This window comes from Alligator mississippiensis, chromosome 1 (assembly GCF_030867095.1).
Source record: "Alligator mississippiensis isolate rAllMis1 chromosome 1, rAllMis1, whole genome shotgun sequence".
NCBI lineage: Eukaryota > Metazoa > Chordata > Crocodylia > Alligatoridae > Alligator > Alligator mississippiensis.
The window spans coordinates 8,627,613-8,639,158 of NC_081824.1; the positions used below are offsets into that span (position 1 = coordinate 8,627,613).

An 11,546-nucleotide genomic window follows, 5' to 3' on the forward strand; every position below is an offset into this window, starting at 1 on the left:
GATTAAAGCTGGGTGCAGCTCTGGAGGAAATGAAATTGCCCCACACTCCCTTTGAGGTTGCTCTGATCTGACTGCTGTGTTATTCCTCAATCTGCTTGCCAAGGGCTCACCAGAGATAAGCCCTCAGTCCCAGCTCGGTGCCTGTGAGGTTGATGTACACATGCCACCTTTGAGGTGACTCCCTCCTAGCAGACATCATACGATTCATTTATTCTCTTTCAGCATGTGTCCAAGGTCGGCTTCTGTCTCAGAGTTCATTGCCCTCTGCCGTCAGAGACAAGACAGCTGCACATCCTAGCATAACTATAGAAGTTTTCGTGCCTTTCCCAAACCTTTTCTGAAGATCCCCTGAACTTTCACCCCCCACCCCCACCCAAATTCCATAAGCCAATGGTATAAAAGGGGCATTTACTCAAGAGCACGTGGAGGTCAGCTTAAGTGCAAACCTTTTAAGGAATTCAGCACATGAAGCAGCCATGGGTTAATGTTTGCAGGGGTTAGCAAGCACTAGGTGTTATTACTGCAGTCCATGGCCCACCCCTTAACTCAGTTATATGGTGCTGTTACTGCTATTTATTGTTAACTATACAGCAATTTCTACAACCCACAGCCAAGATCAGTGCCCCGTTGCACAGGTTTTTTGGCTGTGTTTGGCATCACTGGGTTTATCTTCTGCATAATGTGCAGGTGTTTGCACACCTAACAGCACTAATATTGCATGTTCCCCCACCTTCCTCACCTCAGCACCCTTAAATAGATCTCATGGCACTGTTGTGCCCCAGGGCACAAACTCTATTTAGTGTTCCTTGGTGGGGGGTCAAAGAGACATTTGGGGAAATGCCACTCAGCTTCCCCCCCACCCAGGTAAAACAAGAACAACTTCAATATCTCCAAACCCATCAAAGGGGATCACAGACATTTCCTACTGATGCTAGCCAGCAAAAAATGTAATGCCAGCACTATTCATACAAGGAACACTTTGAAGCAAAACACCACACACGTGGATATCAATGCTATGGATTTATGTTCAAGAAAGGAATTACAGTTTCTCAGACATGGTGAACTAACTTGTGGTTTCCTTCTGCTCTCAGGATGGTGCTGGCTTAGAGGATTCGACAACAAATCAGCCCTTTGGGACAGGTCCCAATCACATGTTCTTTCCGTCCACACTTGGGTCTGCAAAACAGTCCTTTTCGGCAGCGGGGACGATCTTTCCTTGCAAGCTCTGCAGTATGTAAAGGTGATTGGAGCTCAGTGACTGGCATGCACGAGTAGCAGAGACCAGAATTCACCCTTCAGAAACACAACCAAAGTGTAAGCGGCCCCGGTGATTTGGGGAAGCTATGCGCACGTGAAGACATAAAGAAAATGGACCCAAATCTGTTCTCTCTGGTTGCATCTACACAAGACACTGACTGCGCAGTAGCTTGTTAGTACCGTGCAGCAGCATTGCACGGCGTGAAGTGTGATGCAGTAGCAATGTGCCACTGCGCAGTCAGTGTCACCACGAAGCCGTGTGGGGACTCTACTGCACAGTAATGCCGGTTACTACATAGCCATTTAGTACTTCTGTATGCAAGTACTGAATGACTGTGCAGTAACAGCCATGCAGTCAGAGTCTCACGCAGACATGGCCAGTTGCAGCAATGTGAAAATGGGGTTGCAGCAAGGCTTGCCAAGAAGTTTTCCTTTGAACAATTTGTGACCCCTCTCAGGACCCCTGAGGGCCAGACTCCCTTCCATCTATTGGACAGCTAAGAGGCCTTCAGCACCTAGGTGTGATCCTGTTCCATCCTGTTCAAATCCTGAAAATCTACTAACTTTTGTCACACGCTGAAATGAAACAGCTTAGACTGTATCACAAGAAAACAGAGAGATGAGGTAGCCTGTGTCTTGAATTCAGAGTCAGACAGTGACAGAGAAGAGCTATGAGGCAGGTCACTGGACTGAAGAGCTCATCTGACCTGAGGAGGCTGAAGGAGCGTGGGTTGATTCACCTAAAACAGTGAAGATTGATAGGAGACCCGGCTGCTGTCTAAGGATACCAGCTCTAAGGATCTGTGCTAAGGAAACCAGTTACTTCTAAGTACACTAATCACTGCCCCTGCATCTTGCACCTTCCTAAGTATGTTGCACACTCTCCAGTTTTCTCCCTGCCCTTTTTTCGGGTGCTCAACATGATAGTGCTGCAAAGAGAGGACTCTCCCTTCCACCCATGCCCACCTGATATTTATCTCTATTGCTTTTCCTCACCTGGAGATCCCATACCAGCGGCATCCTCTGCTTCCACAAACTCATCCTCAGCCTCCTCTTCCATCTCATCCAGATCTTGGGCCTCAGCCTCATCCTGTGCCACAGCCCCATCCTGAGCCTGGGTCTGGAAGACCAAGAAGGCAACACCCACAAGAAGATAGAGGAGCTTCATGGCCAAGCTTAGCTGGTGTCTGCTGAGAGCAGAGAACCAATGACAAACAGAGGTTTGTTTCTAGAGGGGATAGCAAAATGTCTCTATTTATTTGTAGCCAGGTAAAAGGAAACAGCATACAGGCTATTTCAGAGTTTTTCATACAGGGATGAGGCCAATGAAATTGCCCTGAGCTTCCTTTGAAGTTGCTTTGATGTGGGAGGCGTCTTCTGTGCAGGCCCTCCTATTTATTGAGTCTGGATGTTCCGGCAGATGATTCACCCAGCTCTATTCTGTCTCCTTATTTAGCTGCTGCCGTGCAAGTGTCATATCTGAGAACACAGTTGTCTCCTTCAGAGTCAGGGGAAAGTCAAAGAAATTGTTTCTAGTCTCTTCTGAGAACAGGAAAAGCAGGGCCTGATCCTGACCATTGTCTCACAGGGGCTCGGTGTCATTGTTGGTGGCAGCAATTCCTTGATTCGCTATGTAACCTGGGCAGTATGTAGTTATGTACTCCCTTCTGCCTTTGAAGAGCTAGTTAGCAGGGCAGGTGTGCTGGGGTAAAACTGTTAGCTGCAAGCAGTTTCCCTCCATCCCCCATAGAGCCAGACCAGGACCCTCCATAAACTTACCTATGTACAATTTGTTAATACAATGAAGAGTAAATAGATAGATAGATAGATAGATAGATAGATAGATAGATAGATAGATAGATATACACACACATGCATACACACACACACACACACACACACACACACACAATGGGAACTTGTTCTGGCAAACTTGCAAGGTGCCAACTTACAAAATATAAGGCGCAGGAGCATTAAATAACATGCTAATTCTCTAAGACACAAAAGAAACAGCTCGAGTTGTCCTGGAGCAGTGGCAGCACTCCAGAGATGAGGAAGGGGGAAAGATCCCCAGTGTCCTTCAGGCCCTCCACAACCCAGCTAGAATAGCCCACGAAGGAAACCTCCAAACCCAGGGAGCCCCTCCTCTGTGGGAATCTCCTTCCGAGGCAACTCAAACTCCGAGGCCCGGTGAAGTTGTCCCCATCTCACCAGTGAGATGTCTATTCCCTCAGCAGGGGGGCACGCAGCTGCCTTGGGCTCTCCTGGCCACCGGTCTGCTCAGGGCCCTGCACACCACTCCATGCATTGGGGGCTCTACCTTATGCCAGGGGTTGCAGACCCGAGCCGCCTCGAGCAGCTCCCTGAGCCTTGGCCCCTCCATGCACCAGACATGCATTGATTGCCTGACCTTGTGCCAGGGATTAGAGACCCTAGCCACCTGGAGCAGCTCCCAAGGCCTCGGTCCCTCTCAGACCTTCAATGCACCGGCCATGCACCAGCTGCTTGGCCCCATGCCGGGGATAGGAGACATGAGCTCCCAGGGTCTCTGTCCCTTTTGGGACCCTCCGTGAACAAGCTCCACACCAACTGCCTGGCCCCGTGCCGGGGATGGGAGACCCGAGCTGCCTCGAGCAGCTCCCAGGGCCTCGGTCCCACTTGGACCCTCCATGCACCAGCCGTGCACCAACTGCTTGGCCTCATAGATTCATAGATTCATAGGTGCTAGCTTTGGAAGGGACCTCAATAGATCGAGTTGGATCCCTTGCTGATGGCAGGAAAAAGGGCTGGGGTCATGTGACCCCAGCCAGGTGCTTGTCCAGTCTCTTCTTGAAGACCCCCAGGGTAGGGGAGAGCACCACCTCCCTTGGAAGCCCATTCCAGATTTTGGCAACCCTCACCGTAAAGAAGTTCTTCCTGATGTCCAACCTAAATCTATTCTCCATCAGCTTGTGGCCGTTGTTCCTGGTTATTCCAAGGGGTGCCCTGGTAAAGAGAGCATCTCCTTTTCCCTGCTGCCCTTGCCTGGTGAATTTGTATACAGCCACAAGATCCCCCCTCAGCCTTCTCTTGCGGAGGCTGAAAAGGTCCAGGTCCCTCAGCCTTTCCTCAAGGGCCTTCCCTGAAGGCCTCTAACCATATGAGTAGCTTTCCCCTGGACCCTCTCAAAGTTGTCCACATCCGCCTCGAATTGCAGCACCAAGAATTGGATGCACTACTCCAGCTGCGGCCTGACCAGTGCCACACAGAGGGGAAGCATCACTTCCCTGGACCTGTTCGTGATGCACCTACTAATGCATGACAAAGTGCGGCTAGCTCTGCTAATTACTTCATCACATTGATGGCTCGTATTCATCTTGGAGTGAACAATGACTCTGAGCTCTCTTTCCACCACTGTGATGCTGAGAAGGTCATCCCTTAGCCTATAGGTGTGCTGGTGATTCCCTCTCCCTAGGTGCAGCACCTTGTACTTGTCCTTATTGAAGTGCATCCTATTGTTCTCTGCCCACTTCTCTAACCTGTCCACATCCACCGGGATTCAGTTTCTTCGCATCACTGTCTTTACTTCGCCCCATAGTTTTGTATCATCTGTGAATTTGGGCAGAGTGCTTTCCACACCCTCATCCAGGTCGCTGATGAAGACCTTGAACAGCACCAGCACAAGGACCGAGCCTTGGGGGACCCCACTGCCCACATATTTCCAGGTCGATAATGACCCATTCACCACCGCTCTCTGGGTATGACCCTTAAGCCAATTTGCTGCAATTTCCCGCCTCAAGCCGCTCCCAGTGTCCTGGTCCCTCTCAGACTCTGTATACAGCTGTGCACTGACTACCTGGCCTTGTGCCCGGGGTTGGAGACCCAAGCCACCTTGTGCAGCACTGGTCTCGGTCCATTCCCGGACTCTTCATGCACTGCCTGTGCACCAAGTTCCTGGCCGTGTGCCGAGGATGGGAGACCCAAGCTACCTTGTGCAGCTCCCAAGGTCTCGGTCCCTTTTGGGACCCTCCGTGCACCAGCTGCGCATCAACTGCCTGGCCTCATGCCAGGGGTTGGAGACCCAAGCCACCTCAAGCAGATCCCAGGGTCCTGGTCCTTCTTGGATCCTCCATGCACCGGCCTGCACCAACTGTTTGGCCTCGTGCCAGGGTTGGGTGTTTGTGCAACTGACTGTGTCTGTCTTGGGGCAGAAGCAGTTCCTGGCTCTGTATGGATTCTTTCCTCTCCTTAGTCTGTGGTTTAGTAGGTGTTAATCCTTGCTCATTAACTCACTACCCTACCTAGCTACTGTGTATTGATCTGGTCCCTGAGTGAATCATGTTTGACTGAGTAACACAGTAGCTAGCTAGGCACAAGCGCCCATGTCACGAGTTTTGCCTGTCAGCAGCCAGAGGTGCAGGGCCCCAGAACCCAGAACCCCTGCACCGATCTCCTTGAAAGCTGGCAGGCTTTGTGGCCTCACCAGGGGCTACCATCCCTGCAACTTTCACCCTGCTACACCTTAACGCACACGATGTCACGCATGTCATGAGTTTTGTTTCTCCGCAGCTTAAGGTGCAGTTTCCCCCAAACCCCTGTACCTATCTTCTTGAAACTTGGCAGACTTTGTGGCCTCTGTAGGGGCTAGCAAGCCTGCAGTTTTGACTCCAGTGTGGCTTAACACATACATGTGACATGAGTTTTGCTTTCAATATTTTGGGGTGCACTTTCCCTGAATCCCCTGCATCTATCTCCTTGAAACTTGGCAGGATTTGTGGCCTCTATAGGGGCATGCATATCGACAGTTTTGACCCCACTGTGGCTTAACACTTACACATGATACAACTTTTGCTTTCAAAATCTTGGGGTGCAGTTTCCCCAAACTCCCTTTACCTATCTCCTTTACACTTGGTAGACTTTATGCCCTAAGAAGAGGCTACCATTCTTGCAAGTTTAATCTAAATATAGCTAGAAATGACAACGTTATAGGCTGTTTTGTTTTTCCTCATTATAACCTATGGGCGAAACGTCGAAACAGTTACACTGGTTTGATCCTGTTTCAACGCAATGGAACAGCTGTTTCGAATCGAAACACAATTCAAAACAAAATGCTGTTTCATCGAGACATCGAAACACTGGTCAAAATGAAACACTGCTATTTTGCACAGCCCTACTGAGCCATTGGGGGTGGGGGGGGGTGCTATCTGCGGGGTGGTCTGTGTGTGACATCTTTTATTAGACCAATGAAATAGTTAAAAATATTTTTCTTAGCAAGCTGTTGTGCTTAAAAGCCTTTGGTCAGGCTGGGGAAACCTCTGCATTTGGTATGCACTCTTCCTGGATGGGATGAATAGTAGAGGCCAGTGGCTGGGCTGCAGCAAGAAGGGCAGTCAGTAAAGATATGAATTGAGGAGCCAGTGGGTGAGAGACAGACTGGGGGGGGAGGAATATAGCAAGGGAAAGTGGAGGGGTACCTGGGGAGTCAGATGTCAGGCAATTTATAGTGTGTTATAAATCCAATGTCTATGTTTAGTACAGGGATGTACTTAGTTTCACAGTTTCATAGCAGCTAGGGTCAGGAGGGACCTGAACAGATCATCTAGCCTGAACCCTGCCATAGGCAGCAATGAATGCTGGGTTCACAAGACCCCAGACAGGTGATCGTCCAACCTCCTCTTGAGTTTGCCCAAGGTAGAGGCGAAGACCACTTCCCTGGGAAGCTGGTTCCAGATTTTGGCCACCCTAACTGTAAAATATTGCCTTCTGATCTCCAACCTAAACCTATTCTCCATCAGCTTATGACCATTGTTCCTCATCACCCCAGGTGGTGCTGGGGAGAAAAGGGCTCTACTTATTTGCTGTTGATCTCCCCTGATGAGCTTGTAGACAGCCACCAGGTCCCCCTCAGCCTCCTCTTGCTGAGGCTGAACAGGTTCAGGTCCCTCAGTCTCTCCTCGTAGGGTCTGTCCTGCTGCCCTCTCACCAAGCGGCCCGAGGATCAAGTCCTGGGGGACCCCACTGCTCACATCTCGCCAGGTTGAGTACAACCCATCCACCACTACTCTCTGGGCGCGCTTCATCAGCCAATTTTTTACCCATCCAACTGTACAGGCATCAATGCCACAGTCACTTAATTTATTGATGAGGATGGGGTGAGAGACAGTGTCAAAGGCCTTCTTAAAGTCTAAAAAGACTAAATCCATGGTGACACCATCATTCAAGGATTTAGTTACTTGGTCATAAAAGGCAATCAGGTTGGTCTGGCAGGACCTGCCTTTGATGAACCCATGCTGGTTGCCCCTGAGCATGATCTCCCCTGCAGGCCCCTCACAGATGTGCTCCTTGATGATTCTCTCCAAGATCTTCCTGAGCACCGAGGTGCGGCTTATGATACGCTCTATCCAAATTATGAGGCACAGCAAATCAGGTACCCATAACCCTTCAGACCTTCCCAGGCCCCCCAAACTGATTCTTGGTCAGTGGCTGCACTCCGGTAGCCAGTGGAAGGAGAAATCCCCAGTGCTTCTCAGGCCCCAACAAGAGTCTCTAGGGACATCCTCTCGGAGCACCATTTGACCTAAGAGAGCCTTCCCTTGTCTAGACTTCCCCTTCAGCCTTACCACCCAGGTAACTGCCCCTGCCCTGTGGGAATCCCTTTCTCCAGGTAACTCATGATTCTAAGGGTCCTGGGTGGGTGGTCTTTGCCCGTAAGTACATTGCTCCTAGCTGGCAGGAGCCTCCTGGGCCTCCACCCGCCCATGACCCCATGCACCAAGTGCTCGGCCTTTTGCCCAGGGTCAGGGGTTTGGGCCACCTCATGCAATGCCAGGGCTTGGTCCCCTGCATGGGGACTAGCTGTGCACTATCCATGCACTAAGATCCTGGCCACATGCCAGAAGTGATGGACCAGAGCCACCTTAAACAGCTCCCATGTTCTTTGTCCCCACTCAAGACCTGCTGTGCAGCACTACCTACACCGGCTTCTGGCCATGTGCCTGAAGTGGCCTAAGCCACCTCACATGGCACCCAGGGCTTCGGTCCCTCCTGGATCCTCTGTGCAGTGAAGCCTGCACTGAGCCCTGGCCGTTTACTAGGGGGATGGCAGACTCAAGCTGCCTTGAGCAGCTCCCAGGGTCTGGCTTCATGCACTGGCCTGCGCACCATCTGGAGCCAGCACCGATCACTGAGTCTCTCCAGTGAAGGGGGTCTTCGAGGCTTCTTTGAGGCAACTGGAAACATCCACTGGGCAGCTCTCTCAGCTCTTCTTAGCCCTGCTCGCTTCTCCATCCCTTGACGCATCTGCCATGTGCTGGGCACACAGCTCCTTTTATTTCCTCCAGAGGCTCCGCCCCCTGCAGTTCTGCTGGACCGGCAGAGTACAGGCTTAAACCAGGTCCAGGGCTCTCCACCTAGCCCTAGATAGAGGTGGGGCAAGCCCCTCCCTGCCATTACCTGATTGGTGGATAGGCTCCACTAATCACACTGAAGATTCTCCAAGCCCAGACATGTCGGAGGTCGTGTATCGGGCTTGTGTATCGGTAAGTCTGCCACACTTTCCAGTGTGGGACTCTTTACTGTCCCCGGTGAAGGTTGGACCCCTGCAGACCCAGGATCACTGGGGTGGTGATGGGCACCTCTCCAGGTACCCCAGGGGCATCATAAGTAAACCTCCTGATGGGCCGGCTTTTGCACCTGGGGCGTGGGGAGCTGTCCCGCACAGGGCTCCATGAAGACACAGGCCACATGCTGGTCTGTATTGGTAAGCCCGCCACATGTATTGCCTTGTTATGTCTGTTAAATGGTCAGCTGTTAAAATGCTGGGGAGACCCTTATGATTATCACTGCATTTGTGTGGTTGCTATGCCTATGTGTGGGTTTGTATTGTTGTACCCTTGTTTATATATGCTCTAACCATTGGTTATTTATTGTTGGGTCCTCTTTAGTGAACCACTGCTCACCCTGGTGCCACCAGTGGTTGTTCCCATGCCAAGCCTCCAGGGCCTGGGGGTGTAGGGGGCTATACCCTAATAAGAAGACTACTGGGAGTCAACATTTACGTTGATAAGCACCTCTGTCTGTCACATCCACTTTATTTCTGCCTGTGTATCTGAGCAATAATATTTACTGCCTTAGTAATATACATTTGTAAATAGTTCTTGGATATATGTATGTGTTTACTAAGTTTAATGGTCCTGTAAATAAATTTCTGTAAATAGTTAACGGATACTAGGTGACCACAATCATTGCTCTGCTCTGTAGGAGAGGACAATGAATTGGCTCAGTTTAAGAAGCTATGCTTCCATGGCACACACGCACACACACACCCCTCCAAACATCCCTTCAACTAAAGAGAGGGTACCAGCCAAAAGGGTTTTTCCTTTTGTGAGAAATTCCCAGTACTCTACCCAATAGCACATGACAGATTCATATTTCTCATCGCTTTTTGTGTGACCATATCTCCTAAGGAGACTGAGAACAAGCCCAGCAGCTCACCCAGCCAAAAGGAATTCAACATCTGGTATTACAAAACACATCTGAAAAGCTCTTTGAAGATTAGATTATTTTACATTCCTCCCCATTGCTTCTTCTTACCTGGAGGTGCTGTATCAGAGGTGTCCTCCAGTGGCATGTTCTCGCTCTCAGCTGTGGCTACTATCTCATGTAGGGCTTATGCCTTTCTTTTATCATTAATGATAAGACCATTGCACACCTGATCTTGCCAGACTGAGAAGACAACACCAAAGAGAAGGTAGAAAGAGTTTCATGGCCAACGTATGGTTGGGAACTTAGGGTCTGTGAAGAGAATTGAGATGCAAAGACAGTCTGAGGTTCTAGGTAGTAAGGTGATGGAGAGCCCTATATAAATGTGTCACTGTACAAGGGGAAGACAGTTCAGGGGATGCTGAAATGTTTTAGGCAGGACAAGGAACACCCGCTTTGGTGTTGCTTTGATGTGGGACCCATCCCCTATCTGTTGAGTGTGGATGTTCCTGCTCATGATTCACCCACCTCCCTTTTTTCTATGATTTAACAGCAGCTGTGCAGATATCACACCTGAGGCATCTTCACCTTTGGAACAAAAACTAATATGTTTTTTATCCTCCTCTTTCGAGAATAGAAATTACAGCACTAGGTCTTGGTGTTTCCTCACAGGAGTTCCCTACAGCAGGAATAGCCAAAGTGGAGGACAGTAACACTGACTTTGGGTCACCTTCGTGCTTTCTGAATGTTTGTTGGCTTTGACACTAATGTGGAGCTCAGAAAAATGCTGAGAACCCCAAGCAAGCATCACATTCATAGCAGCCTTCAGCGGCTGTCGTGTTTGCTCTGGGCATTGCTTAAACCAGTGATACTCAACCAGGATGGCATGGCACCCTGGAGTGCCTTGAGATTCTTTCAAGGGTGTAGTTAGGTGCCACACAATGTGATCACTGCTAGATTTCCAAACATGATTACTAAGATAAACCCAGCAATTTCAAACAGAAATCCATAGTTCTTTTCTTTTTGAGTTGTTTGCAACACAAAAAATGGCCTGCTATTATTTTTCTTCGTCAAAAAAAAAAAAAAAAGTGAAAACTAAGAGCTGCCATTTTTCAAGGGGTGCCTCAAGACTATTCAGGTATGCCTTGGATCTGAAAAGGTTGGGAGCCACTGGCTTAGACTAAGGCTAGACTGAACCCTCAGGTTCGTTTCCTTCTGATCATTCTCTTTGTGATCTTCTCTTTGTGCTGAATCCAGTGGTAATGCCACCTGTTGACACGAAGACTCGTTTGATGAGAGCAATGCCAAGATCCAAGCTGTTCTCAGTTGGAAAGGAAAGGCTCATTCTGCTAGGCAAGATGACACCTCATCTCAGCCATGGAAGAAGTCATATCAGCTCCTTACAACTGAAGCTCAAAGGGGGATAGAGGAAATCAAAATCCATTGGTGGCAGAATAAAACTAAGGCGATTCAGCTCCAAACTGACAAACATGGTATGCATAGTTTCTTCTAGGAAATACAAGCCATCTACAATCCAACCTCACATGGTCATAGAATCATAGACAAAGATGGTTGGAAGGGACCTCAGGAGGTCACATCTAGTCCAAAACCCTGCTCTAAATAGGACCAGCCCCAACTGCATCATCCCAGCCAGGCTTTTGTTGAGCTGAGCGTTAAATACCTCCAAGGATAGAGATCCCACCACCTCTCTGGGTAACATGTTCCAGTACTTCCCCACCCTCCTAGTGAGAAAGTTTTTCCTAATATCCAGTCTAAACTTCCCTTGCTGCAACTTGAGCCCATTGCTCCTTCTTCTGTCATCTGCCCCC

General features: G+C 49.5%; 1 protein-coding gene across 1 annotated transcript; it reads right to left on the reverse strand.

Annotated features, from left to right (window-relative positions):
- Positions 1-1,005: 1,005 nt before the first annotated feature.
- On the reverse strand, positions 1,006-2,620 carry LOC109282696 (alpha-defensin 9-like). The gene is made up of 2 exons (XM_059725692.1): positions 2,254-2,620; positions 1,006-1,225 (listed from the first exon to the last, which is right to left on the reverse strand). Exons 1-2 carry the CDS (start codon positions 2,423-2,425, stop codon positions 1,104-1,106), a joined length of 294 nt encoding a protein of 97 aa, XP_059581675.1. The 5' UTR covers positions 2,426-2,620; the 3' UTR covers positions 1,006-1,103.
- Positions 2,621-11,546: the final 8,926 nt, after the last annotated feature.

What these genes read in the sequence shown, in the direction of transcription:
- LOC109282696 (XM_059725692.1), bottom strand. Translation starts at nt 2,425, where the DNA reads ATGAAGCTCCTCTATCTTCTTGTGGGTGTTGCCTTCTTGGTCTTCCAG. An exon ending in CGCTGGTATGGGATCTCCAG is followed by an intron (nt 1,226 to 2,253) that starts GTGAGGAAAAGC and finishes TACATACTGCAG; the next exon opens with AGCTTGCAAGGAAAGATCGT.